Source organism: Actinia tenebrosa, unplaced genomic scaffold, assembly GCF_029948245.1.
Source record: "Actinia tenebrosa isolate PJP-AT-01 unplaced genomic scaffold, QUT_ActTen_1.0 PGA_scaffold16__25_contigs__length_10494907, whole genome shotgun sequence".
In the NCBI taxonomy this organism is placed as follows: Eukaryota; Metazoa; Cnidaria; class Anthozoa; order Actiniaria; family Actiniidae; genus Actinia; species Actinia tenebrosa.
The window spans coordinates 2,210,774-2,224,397 of record NW_028292576.1 but is presented as its reverse complement, the minus strand read 5'-3'; the positions used below and the strand labels follow the sequence as shown (position 1 = coordinate 2,224,397).

The window sequence follows — 13,624 nt, the reverse complement described above, 5'->3', positions numbered from 1 at the left end:
ATTTTTGGCGGGAAAATGACGTAATCAATTTTAACGGAAAATCGAAACACTCCTCAATGGAAAATTCTAACTGGCGCATTTGAAAGAACTGCACATGAGAAGTTCAAAAATGCAAAACTTGTTCATTTTTCAAATATTCATGAAGTCGCCATCTCGTTTCTAAAAATAGAAACAAAATGGCAGCTTCATGAATATTCAAAATATCATATCTTTTGGTTCCCATATCAGAAATAAACAAGCATGCTTTCGAATGATTGTCAAACGCCATGCTATTAGACTGATGGAAACTTCATTTAAAAACGTGATAAATATGTTTTGATAAATACAACCAAACCTTCTTGAATATATTTTGAAATTAAGAGTCTTCTTTTGCTGAATATGTGGAATGCGTCAGACATGTGTCTGAGATAAACGGACACGCAGCGTATTTGCATTGAAGACAAGTCAACTCTTAATAAAATATTAATGATTTGTCAGCCGTGCTTTAATAAGACGATTTTAATATAACTTTGAAAACAACATTAACATTAATATAATATTGCACGTTCAACAAGGATGTTGGTGGAAGAAGACATCGGTCATAAGAGTGACACTGCGTCTTCTATTGAAGATGACAACATCAGACAGATTTGACATGATGATATTTCGTTTTCATGTCAGACATGTATTGGGTCATGCTTCCATCCTTCTTTTTAAAACTGACTATTGTTATTCTTTTTGTAAGTATTTCCTAGACTTGATGTTTAATTTATGCGATAAATATATGCAACATCAATTTCCTAACTTTTTATGCTTTCTTTGAATGTTGAATTTTAAGCACAATTCACTGTCTGACAGTCCGGTTCTGTTGAAGCAGCACGTCTTGGTAACACGCGGAAGAACGACTCAAGACACTACCCTGATCTTGATCCTAAATCAGAAATTAAAGACCTTGAAACGATGTATGAGACCGATGTATATATAGGATAAATGGCTTCGGTGAAAGAATAAATATACCTTACTTAAAAATCCTTTTATCAGCTGACACGATGTTTTCTTTGCAGTTCTTAAAATACAAAGGCATTAGCAAATAACGCTTTATAATCTACAAGTGGAATTCAATAATATCTTGTGAGAGTCAAAGGTTTTGGAGTCGATCAATGGCTTAAGCAAACACTCCTCCCTCGCTATGGTCAACTATTCCAATTAAAAAGACAAGACTATCAGACAAGTATTCTTATTGGTGGAAAAGAGGGACTGTATAAAGTACAAAAGCATCGAGAAGTCATCTTAATCAGACTGCTATTATCTATTTGAAATCGTGCTATTAAAGGAATATTTGGCATTGAGTTGGTGTGGTACTTTGAAGATGGCGATGAAGATCCTAACTTTTGGTAAGTTCTTTTTGGTGTTAACTGCTAAATGTATTCTTTGAGAAAATAATTGTACCACGTTTAGTTTTTCTTACTTTTCGTGCATTTCTTTTCATTCTGATTCCCAACTACAGTTTAAAACTTGGTTATTTTTGGAAGGAAAAATTGAGCTACAAAATGTGTGTCAGTTGGTTGAGCAAATTGCTGATTGTAGTAATTTTTGGTTTATAAATACCTTCTTTTACTCATGCTTGAAATCATTCACTCAATTTAGGATATTGAATATAATTTTATATTTTGTAATTTAAATATTGTTATAAAACCCTGATTGAAAGCTTTGCATGATGTGTCAGGTGGGAATAGAAAGCTGCTAGAACTTTCTTTTCAACATTGCGTAAACGGATTTAGCCCTCTGAGCTCAAAGTCTATTTTTTGAATGTTTCTGAGCGGAGCATTTAATTTTAAGGGTATCAATTAATAATGTACTGTAGTTTGTTATTGAATTTGAATATGCGATTGATATATTCTGCTCTTGAATTTATAATTAGTTGAGGACCAACGAGTCGTGATTAATTCAGAGAAGAGGGAACACTTATTACTATCTCTCTCGCTCATTCTTTGCTTGTGTTCGTAAACGCTAGGTTCGGAAGCTATACATTTATCCGTGATCCCATCGGTCTTCTCTTAGAGGCAATATACTATTTAATTTGGCCCTTAGAGTGCCTATGAGCCTCATTTTTTTACTTTTTTATATCGAAATATAAGCTATTCTAAGAAACGTGTCGATGAGAACTGGAAAAGGAATATTTAGATAATGAACTTCCTCATAGAAGCCCAAGAAAGCAGTTAAAAGTCCAAAGACTGCTAAAAAAACCCAAGAAACGCAATGAAGTTTTCAGTATCCCATACATTTCTTTGTAAATCAAGAAGAACGTGTTGCTACTATGACGTCACCAGCCCAGTCTCCCCTGTCGCTCGGTTTTGGAATCTTCCTATTTTCGCACTTTTGACCGCTCGAAGAAAAAAATAGAAAGAAGCGTCAGAATCAAAAACTTTTTCGACACGTTTCTTAGAATAGCTTATATTTTGATATAAAAAAGTAAAAAAAAAAAAACAAGGGTCATAGGCTTTTTAACCTATTTTGTTGTGAAGTGTGATCGTCCTGGTGAGTTTGTGGTAACGGAAGTTTCGCTCAGGTTGTCGTTCAAACGTCAATCACAACCAACAACGATCTTCAAGACTACACAATCACCTGGACGATCACACTTTACAACAAACTTCGGTTCAAATCAGTTACTCTTAACCTATACTTTTGGGTGGTAGTTTAGAATAAATTCAAGACGAGAAACAACAGTGGTAGCTGAAGCCCACTGTGATGTTTGCTGTTATTTCAAGTTCATTTTATCTGCCGTCAGAATTAAAGGTGACCCAAATGATTCAATCTCCATGTACCATGCATAAAATGGTTTTGAGTAGACACAAATAGAGCTACTCCATGTGACTCACAACTATCTAGCCAGAATCTTATTGACTGTGTGCTTAGTATCTTATACTTTTTTGGAATTTTCTCTAGCCAAATGTTGGCAGCATCGTCTTCACTAAATTTTATCCTTCTCAAGTTAATGAAGACTTATTGTGAACACTTTTAACAGCTAAAAACTGTAAAATTGAAATTATAGTTGTAGATGCCAATCATGCATCCAGTCATCATCATCAATTCGTTTTTTATTTTTATTAGCTAGTACACTCAGCACCTAATTGCAAAAACGCTGTCATAAGAAGGAAAAAAAAAGACTAATAGGAAATAATTATAAATTTTTAATATTGTCGTTCTAAAGCTAGCCCCCTAGATTGATGGAAATAACTATTTTAGTATATGATAAAAAGGTAATATTAAAGATATCAGTCTATACCTTCAAAACTGTAAAAATACAGTACCTTTTTGCTTAGAAATTGATATTGATTAATAATTGCTATCTATTGCAATGAGATAAAAAGCCTTCAAAAATCATTCGTCTTTTGTTTTAATTCTGAAGTAATGTAAATAAAGTTCGAGTCACGATGCTCGATGAGTAACCATTATAGAATAAAGTCAATGTTTTAGAAGAAAAAAACGTAGTATAGTCATAGCTATCATGATGCGAAAGCGTTGTCTCGTAATAAACGTAAATATCCTAAGGGTAATCCATACCTGAAGTATGTTACCCATCACTCTAAATATATTTCTCAATCTTTCTTTTTATACTCTCTCCTAAAGCGTTACTCAAGTGCTTGGTAATATTGTGGACTCACGATTCGACAGCGGAGCTGAGCGCTACACAGAAACCTGGTAAGTTGTATTTATATGCATATCAGAGCAATTATTCGTTATTAACCAGAACAAATCACCATGGTAACGTTTTGATGCCGATCTTCATTGAATTCGGAGGAAAGAAAATTGTCCCAAATCGAAATTTCATCTAACTCAAAGTTTTTAGGTTGCCAATATTAATAGGTAATGTATCTTTTTTTTCTATTTGGAAAGGTCTCGTGTTTCATCAACCATGCACTTGCATGTCAGCAGAAACATAATTGCCATGGAAACGAGACATCGGCATATTTTTAGACCAAATATCAGAAATACAATGACCATTACCATGTATATTAGACTTTTTTCAAAATTTTGCAACATTTGTCCGTATTTCATAAGAAAAGAAATAAGTATTTCAAAACCTGCTACCAGCGGAATCGCGAAGATTATTCTTTCTGGATTTAAGGTGTCTCGAGGTAGTTTTTTAGTGACAACGCCTTCAATTTTCATTATGCGAGTTGATAGACTTCCCCTAGACTGAACGAAACGACTTTTGCACCCTTTATCAGGCTTAGATGGAAGGTTCGATTGATGTCAAATTTGGCTTGATCCTCGTTAACTTGGCAAGGAAAACCAAAGCATTAATATATAATATTGGGGGGGGGGGGGGGTAAAATATCCCTCTCTTTCGATGAGCTCCAGTTAAATGACTATATATGTGATAAACTACACACCAAGGCACAGTAAATGAAAAAGTGTTCACGCTATTTAATTAGAGCGATTTTGAAACAATCGTATAAACTTACTGAGTCATTATATTTTTATGTTTGAAACTAAAGCGAAATAAACAATCTCCTCGGTGTTTGTGAATGTACCAATAGGAGCAGCAAGGGGTATAAACATGCATTTGCAAGCTGGTTTATGTGCGATTTATGTGCTAAGTACGCCAACTTTGGCGCTTAAATGTTCCAGCCTATCAATTCGAATGAGTCATTAAAATATGTTATTGCCAATCAACTTAATAGGTTGATATAAATAGGACACGGGAATGTTAGCCTTATTTTTGCAGCCGTTTTAAAATTATTTTGAAAACGCTAAAAAGTGAAAAACAGGGAAATTCTCCACAAAATACATGATATCAATCAATTAACAGGGTTATCAAAGAAACAATTTATAAGGAGCGCTTATTTTTCATTCGATTATAATGTTCTTATTTAATGTACCGACAGAGAATAGAATAAAATATTTTTTTGGAATGTGAGATTAAGATAGGAATTGATGACCAGTTGGTTAAGTTCCGGCTCGATTAGTAGCGACCTTCAATTCTATCGATAGATAAATGGAATTTTCAATACCTCGAGATTAAAACTATCTAAATGAAATATGACACCAATGGCGATAAGCGTCAGCCAATAGAAATGCGTCCTTGCACATCTGGCGCGCGACAGCAGGGGTACTGGATATTGTACAAGCTAAGATTTATCACTTGAAAACAGTAGCTGCGTTAATGAGCAAAGGTGACTCAACGACATGGAGAATGAAAATATTCTAAGAATGATGGCATACTTAACACTGCTAAGCCCTCTCTACTCACATATGTGTAAGTATATTTATATGTATATAATGGTATATGAGTGAAGTCCTTGGTGCCAGCCCTACGTGCCACACAGGCGTAGAGGATAATGATGATGACGATAGTATGCGAGTGGAAGTTCAGCGTTTGGAAGCAGAGACTATGTATTTCTGTTTTTTCCCCCTTTATGTTTATGAATGAATTTCTTTTCTCTAATACAAGGTCATCCTTGTCATGTCCAGGCATAAGGTTAACGCAATATATCCATACAACATATACAGGAATTCTATGTTTAGAAGCCCATGATTATGAACAGTCATTTCTGCTCGCGCGGTTTTAACTGACAATGTCTTTCCACAGGACTATTTGTTGAAAAAATTTACATTTTTTGACAAGTTTTACGTTTTACATTAAGTTTTCTTTCAGTGTTTTCAGGCTACTTTCTAAGTGTTTTAAAGTTCATCTTTATTGAATACTTTTTTTTTCATCATGGCATTCGCTACAACAGTATGATTATTTATTTGGTACCAGGTAATATTGGAAGAAGACTCTTAACTATTTCCCGGAATAATTTTAAATTGATGAAACCTCATGTAGGCGATAACTTAGATTTAAGCACTCAATAATAGTCGAATACTAAAGACTAGACATGTTTATTCTTGTATTTTCTTGTAACTCAAATAATACTTTTCTGATACTTCAAAATGATAAGAATCTTAACGCGGCCCTTCAAAGCCAGACCAATGAAAGCAGAATACAAATTAAATTTGCCGAGAAAAATATCTAAAAAGAATTATGTTTTTTAACCTTTTTCATTATTGTTCATTGATTAATGCACATAGCAATTCTTGTGATGACGAATTCCTAATAACAACTGATTTCTATAAACGAACTCTAAAAAAAAATAAATAATAATAATTAAAAAAAAAATAATAATAATAATAGCCGAATCACTTTCTAAAAAAAGATGCTTCGTGCTGCTGGCTATTAGTTTGATGTGGATAATTTAACACGGATCACACCAATGACTCTCATATAGTTATGCCTTGGAAAGTAACCACGTGGCTCTTAGTTCAAAGGCAGACCAATGAAAGCAGAATACAAATTAAATCTGTCGAGAAAAACATCTGAAAACTTTTATGTTTTTATCCTTCTTCATTATTGTTCATCGATTGATGCACATAGCAATTCTTGTGATGAAGAATTCCTAATAACAACTGATTTCTATAAACGAACTCTAAAAGAAAAACCAAATTAAGAGCCGGATCACTTACAGATGCTTCGTGCTGCTGGCTATTAGTTTGGTGTGGATAATTTAACACTGATCACACCAATGACTCTCATATAGTTATGCCTTGGAAAGCAACCACGTGACTCGAAATCCCTCGAGATATAAATAATATTGGTTGGTCTAGCAAGAGAAGCTAATGAAGAATGAATCGTCAACCAACAAGGTGGCTATGACTTAACACTATTCACCCCAACCTCAGAAAATCATAAAACGTACCAAGCACACTCGGTAAATTGATTACCTTATTGGTTTTTGGACTGGATAATCAAAGATAATTGATGACACCATCAGCTTTAATATGATGAAAAAGGACGCGGTCATAAGATGTGTTAAGTATTGCACGGTGGCTCACCATTTCTAGTTTCTTTAATATAATTTTAATTTCAGAACTTTTTATCTTACTTGTATTTTGATTAGAAAGTTTCGGCTAGGACCGAAGTTTCTATAGTTATATACCAATATGTTGTTGACGTCCACATACAACCAAAACGAAGGGCATAAAAACCTCCTCCAGCAGGGTAGCTACCAAATGAAAAGCTTACAAAGTGGGCGGAATGCCCCGAGGGAATGAGGATATTTTTCATTTTTCCCATTATTCGGCTGGCGATGTCTCCAAACTAATAGAGGATGTACACTGAATAGGGTCGTTAAGCTAAGCTAAGTTGAAGCTGAGGTTATAATAAATCATCACGTACATCAGAAAAAATCTGTTAACATTTGGTCAGCTACGATTTCAAGCCCACGCCCCTCATATGAGCCCATACAAATTATGTCTCAAAAACACGGTTTTGGATCTTTTCTCAAAATAATCTAGACAAAAAACAGAAGTGGATTCAACTATTCACGGACTGTATTATATGGTTTAGATTGAATTCTATTGAAAAAAAACACCGTACTTTTTGAGTTGAATGTACGCTATTGGACGTATTTTACAAAAGAAAATGCATGACATAACCGAGGTCAAGCTAGAAAATCGTCTCTCCTTGAAATAAAACAGAACCTGTCAAAAAAACAGAAGTGGATTCAGCTAATTATTCAGCTAAAGATTCAACTATTCACGGACTGTATTATATGGTTTAGATTAAATTCCATTGAAAAAAACCACCGTACTTTTTTGAGTTGAATGTACGCTATTGGATGTATTTTACAAGGGAAAATACATGACATAACCGAGGTCAAGCTAGAAAATCGTCTCTCCTTGATATAAAGCAAAGCCTGTCAAAAAAAAAACAGAAGTGGATTTGAAAACCCCGGGCTTTACTGAACATTTTGGTATATAATTCATAGGAATTTGTTGAAGAAATAGAAAACGCGCGCGCGTGCTGTGTGCTGCCATAAAGCACGCAGGCGTTGGCAGAACACGAGAGAAGTGTTAGGAGAAACACGACGCGTAGCAGAGTGCTTCTCGACACTTCTCGAGTGTTCTGCCAACCCCCAAGTGCTTTATGACTGCACACAGCACAGCAAGCAAGTTTTTTATTTCTTTTATAAAATACAAATTACAATAATAGATAGGAATGACGCAACGGAAAGTGCGAGCGCGTGCAATGTGCTCTCATAAAGCACGCGCTCCAAACCAATCAGAATGCGACATTCATAACAGTTATTTTATAATAAAATTTAGAACCGTATTTTTGCTGATTTTATAAGCTTATACTATGTGTTGGCCTATACATTCGCCTCTTATGATTTCTTAGGTTTCGTAGCCTCGAAAACATGCTAACTACGGTAGTTAGCGAAAGAACAGAAGATTTACGGGTCATTTAGGATGTTTTGTCACGCATTTTACTTGTGCTATATAACTTTACTTTTAAGAACAACCTTTTGCTTTGGAAAGAGAGGAAAAAGACCGAAAAGGGCAAATATTCCAAATGTATGGGCAATTTTTTCCAATTTTGCACTAAAAACTAGGTCATGACCGTCTTATAGTCGCGTTATAGTTTTACAAGTCCAGAATCGCCTTAGTCTTTGAGCTTGTATAAACGTTTTCACCATTTACGTCCTCCATTAAATATGCTATAACTATCCGCGCCAACAACAACTTTCAAGATTTCCCGGGAACAATTTTGGCCCCAAGCCTCGCGCGGTTTGCTTCCTTGACTCTAAACCTCCAAACGGGGTTCGCTCGGTTTAAAAAAGTGCGCCTTCAATAGAAACTGGTGACATAGAGCGTTGTTTCCAAGCCAACGAGGAACCTGGCTACTCAATATGGCGGCCGAAGAATGGTAAAAACGATTGTAAATTTGACGCAATTCTCGAGCGATTCTGGACTTCTCATCTCAAAACCAGCCTCCACAGTGACTGAACAAATACTTCAAAAATCGCATATCACATTTAAAGCCGAAAGTAAAAAATACAGGATTCATTTAAGGCAGTGAATGTACATCAAATTTCCTGTTACATTTTTTAGAATGGTATTTACGAAGACTAACTATGGCGTTTCTTAAAGGCATTGTTGTACTTTCCATACAAATGGACGCCATTTTGACACAGTATTCACTCAAAGAAAATCGCCGGATTGGCCAAGAGCTAAGAGTTAAGATTAAAGCACACTAAACTATCGTTGTATTACTTTTATTTCCCAGTGCTACATTTTTTTGACACTTTCCAGTTATTGCGATCGAGAGTGGAAAGTATGAATTCTTCCTTATTCTTCGTAATTCCTTGAGGTTAATTAGCATGAAATGTGACAGGCGATCCGTTATATAGTATGCAAATGAGCAGAATCACCGGAAGTGACCCGGAATTGTACGCGATGTCCTAAGCGGGCGAGATTGTGTTTAATATATCGTGCATCATTCGATCATTTCTACTCGTCTCCAATCTAGAAACAAACTAACACCAAAGCAGGGATCCGAGCAAGGATTCGAGCCAGAATCCGAGCCACGATTTGGGCTTAAAAATTATATATTATACTTTTCAATTAATTTTTTGGATGATTTGATTTGACAACATATCTATAATCTGTCAAATTACAGGGCTGGAAATCGTAGCCTAAGTAGTAAGTAATACTAAATAGTGAGTTCGCAAGTAGCCTAAGCTATGTTTCAGTGGTATCCGTATTAATACAAGAAAATGTAGTCAAGAAAATGTGAAACAAAGTAATAAAACTTTAGCTGACCTCTGAAAAGTAGTACCTCTAGTCGCCGAGTGAATAGATTTGGGATTTATCCAGTTTAATGATTTTTTCCTCAAAATTTTTCTTTCTTAACCGTGCGGCCAAGGGAAAAAATGTTGACAAACTATATTTCAAAATCTAACCACACGGCAATAGACTTTTCGAAGGTCAGCTAAATTTTAAGATTTTCCCTTTACTTTGTTTCACATTTTGACGACTTTATTTCTTGTCAAGCTATCTAGGTTTCTGTGGTATACTTGGCCACTGAATAAATAGTAGTATCGACACCAATCATGTTTTTTCTTTTCTTTCGCTTGTTAGTCACTAGACTTGTATACAAATTTGTTTCGTGGGCCAAGTAAAATTTCTCCATGAACATACACGCTATGTAGTCTGGTCGAGTTGGGATTGGTACCGAGTTTCATGAAAACGAGGCTGGTCAGCTATGCTATCCACTCCATAGCTGGTATTTTAATTCTTGTGATTATAAATCGCTAAATTCAACGTTTTTTGACTCAAAAATGCCTTCCCACTGCTGTGTCCCATAATGCACCTTCAAAGGACACAGAATTGAAGATTTCTTTTTTTTTAATTTTCCCAAATCAGAGGGATTGAGGACGAAATTGATCGTGGCTTTTAGACGAGATCCTGTCTGCTAAAGCCGCGCAGAAGGCGGGAGCTTTTAAGGGGGAAAGTTGAGACCCTGGGGGAATGCGATTTCCAGTGTTTTGAGGGCAGTCTACAAAATATTTCAGTTTTGCATTAAAGTTTTCAGTTGTGTTTCCGAAATTTTTCGTGTTCTCGTAGCCGCCAGTCTACTGCTGGGATCGCTGGTCTTCGTCTTGTTCAGCATTTTGTTACGATTAATTTATCGAGAAGAGCAAGAATAACTTTGCATATATAGAGGATATTACATGGGCGCGCGGAGGTATAAATTTTATCTTCGAGTGTTGAATGATATGCCACGAGTGAGCACAGCGAACGAGTGGGATATCTTATCAACACGAGAAGGTAAAATTCAATTTTCCAAGCGCCCATGTAATGTTCTGTTTATTATATAACATTATAAAATAAATGTAGAAAAAAATAAAAATGAAAAATAAATAATCAACAATGGTTTCGTTAGAACTTGTTTTGAAGTTTTATTAATATTGTTGGCGCCAAATTTGTAGGAGTTAAATATAAGAAAAATGAAAATAGCATATGAATAAATATTTGCAATTTTTTGAAATAAAGTCATAAAGTACATTAAAAACAAATTTGTTTTTTCCAGACATGCCAAATCCTTTCGCTTTTGTCTTGTTTTGAGGGAAGCCATGGTTCCTTTGAATTGAGCATCGTTAATAATTGTCAAACCGTAGCTTTCTTTGTTTAAATGTCGTTGAATACTTGAAAGAAATCCTCGTAAACTCGATGGCTCGTATTCAGAACCGTCTTTCTTTCTAACTCCATAAAGAAACTTAGACAGAAGCTCGTTTAAGACAGATGGTTTCAGTCCATGAAGCAATCAATCTTGAAGCAATTCGGCATGATTTTTCTGGACGAACGCCTTGAACAGCTCCACATAATACACTGTTTTCCTCTTTGAGTTCACATTTTCCTGCTCTTCTAATAACTCACTCAGCTCTTCATCAGTTATATCAACAAATCTGCTTGATGCCATAGTTTTATCGTTTTTTTAGCAATGAAAAAGACGAAAAAGCACAAGATAAACAATCTCGATTGAAAGTTGAAGCACTTGACACTGTGACAGCGCGCGAAAATACTGAGAGCTGATTGGTCGCTATCAAGTTTAGAAACCCCATCCCAGTTAATTATTAAACAGTACCTAAGGAATATCTCCGCTACGCGCGCCCTTGTGCATTGTTGGTTGCCATGCATGATTATTACTTGCAGCTTGAAAAAGGTAAATCATTCGAATTCTTAGTGACTGGTTGGACCTCTTTGGTTGAAGAAGTACAGTATCAAATTCTTTTAATTTATGCAAAAAGAGAAATTAATAATCAAAGTTTAAAAAGGCGAGACAAGTAATAGAAATTGCCAGATGTTCGCTACCTTCATATTTATTACCTATATGAATGAATGTCTAATGCACTCACACGATCTCAACGAAATGATGTATGCCGGCTGATGATAATGCCATATAAAAATATGAAATTCATTTTAAAAGAGCAACTGCCAGGAAAAATGCGCGAAAACCATTCATTTCGAGTCGTTAACCGTAAAACAGCTCAAGCTGCATTAAACTTCAGTTTCACATGCGAAAGTAATTTTGCCATTTGAATTTAATGGCTTTTTAAAATCAATCCTTCTGGAAAGTTGTTTGTCTAGTTAACTTATTAACGTAATTTATAACAATATTTTCAATACTTAGAAAACAAACACATTTAATTCGTTGTCTTTTAAATTGAACTAAACCCGAACAGATCCCAAGGTCATTTCACGTTGAAGCCTTTTCTTTGCTCTTTTTTTATCTTTCTCTCTTAAAATGGTCCTTCGTGGTTGAAATATAAAATTTCAAGTTTAGTAACAACACAAAAGGTAAAACATTGAATCGTGGTCATCCCGAAGCTTCGCTGAAATAAAATGGGTCACTAATGTATATGTCATTTATTAATGTCAACCGAGTCTGTTAGAACCGGGGGGCCAGACCTTCTTGATCCCGGCGACCAAGCTTTCCTATCGTGGAAATGGCTCAATTTGAAATAAAATTGCAAAGAAATACTAGCAAATAAATTAAAGAAAGTTGATGTCTCCTATGCCTAATTGAATTGCCACACTTGATCAGTCTCTAGCTGTACATACATAGTTCATCCCGCCTGGCATATAGTTCGCAATTTCTGAAGAAGAAATATCTTAAAGAAACACGATTTACCTATTTAATCCCAGACGTTGTTTCAGGATCAGTGGACAAAGTTTGAAAGTTGAAATACTAAGGACCTCCAGGGTCCAATTGAATTTTGAGATTGAATAAAAGAGGATTTTAATTGAATGAATCAATGCATGCGTCATTTGGATCTTCATTAGCTCCATTTGTTTATCGAATTGAAAGTCAGAAATTACAAAATATAAAAGAGGAACTAATAGTTTCTAATATGCAGACATGGACACTTTGATGAAAACATCCAATTACTATTTTTAACACGAAGGCTTTCCTATGCAGTTCCTACCAAGTTAGTGCATACTTTGAATTTATGGTTTCCGCCTACAGGGTATGTCAATGTGATGTTAGATAACAGCATAATTCATATTGTTAACGAACTGTATTAGACTTAATTTCCTTGAATGACGTGTTCCTCTTTTAATATAACACCTGTGAGAGGCGGCCACAGTCCATTTCACTCCTGACCTCAGCTCAGACTAACACAACTTTAATCATTCGCATAGTGAGTTGAATTAATCATCAATGTGAGAAAGCGTTCTTCGAAGTATTCCCCGAAGGATTTTTGTCTTGAAGCATGGAATTCAGAAGGAATTTCGTCTTTGGGGTTTGGTTAATGGTTCTTTACGGCTATTGTGGCTGTTACTCCTCTCTTTACTACTCCAGTACATCACAAGGTAAAGAAATTATATTTCATTTATATCATTCGCCCATCGTTAAGATATTTATATCGAACAATGACTGCCGGAATACCAATATATCATAAAAAACGTCACGTTTCCTGCTTCTCAAAGTTTAACAGCACCTTTGTTTATACTTAGCTTCATTCCACAATACTAAGAAAAGTATTAGTCATAAGTAATATCCAACCGAACAGTAGATGGTTTAGCTATCTTGGTGTTTAAATGTTTTCTAATCGCGTGAGTCTAGTCTTTCTTTTTTAGGACGAATAGAATTAAGTTCAAAACGTCTTCCAGTTACGATACGCAAAGATAGGCAAAGAGAAGTCCACTTCACCACACACAATAATATTTATACAAAATAAGCTTTAATCACGAGAAGTCTGAGCGAGAACACCCAAATATATTATTATTATCATCCATACTAATCAATAATTTA

At 35.2% G+C, this 13,624-nt stretch overlaps 1 protein-coding gene across 3 annotated transcripts in view; it reads left to right on the top strand.

Moving 5' to 3' along the window:
• Positions 1-13,624, top strand: part of LOC116298083 (uncharacterized) — a 36,637-nt gene that overhangs the window by 6,891 nt on the left and 16,122 nt on the right. Inside the window, exons 2-3 of one of the 3 annotated variants that reach the window (XM_089031211.1) lie at positions 1,044-1,373; positions 3,610-3,681. In XM_089031211.1, coding sequence (XP_088887337.1) covers positions 1,349-1,373; positions 3,610-3,681 — 97 coding nt within the window. In that variant the 5' untranslated portion in view covers positions 1,044-1,348. Of the gene's footprint in view, positions 1-1,043; positions 1,374-3,609; positions 3,682-5,141; positions 5,243-12,958; positions 13,183-13,624 lie in introns of those variants that run through there. The other 2 variants (XM_089031212.1, XM_089031210.1) reach the window with 2 other exon arrangements.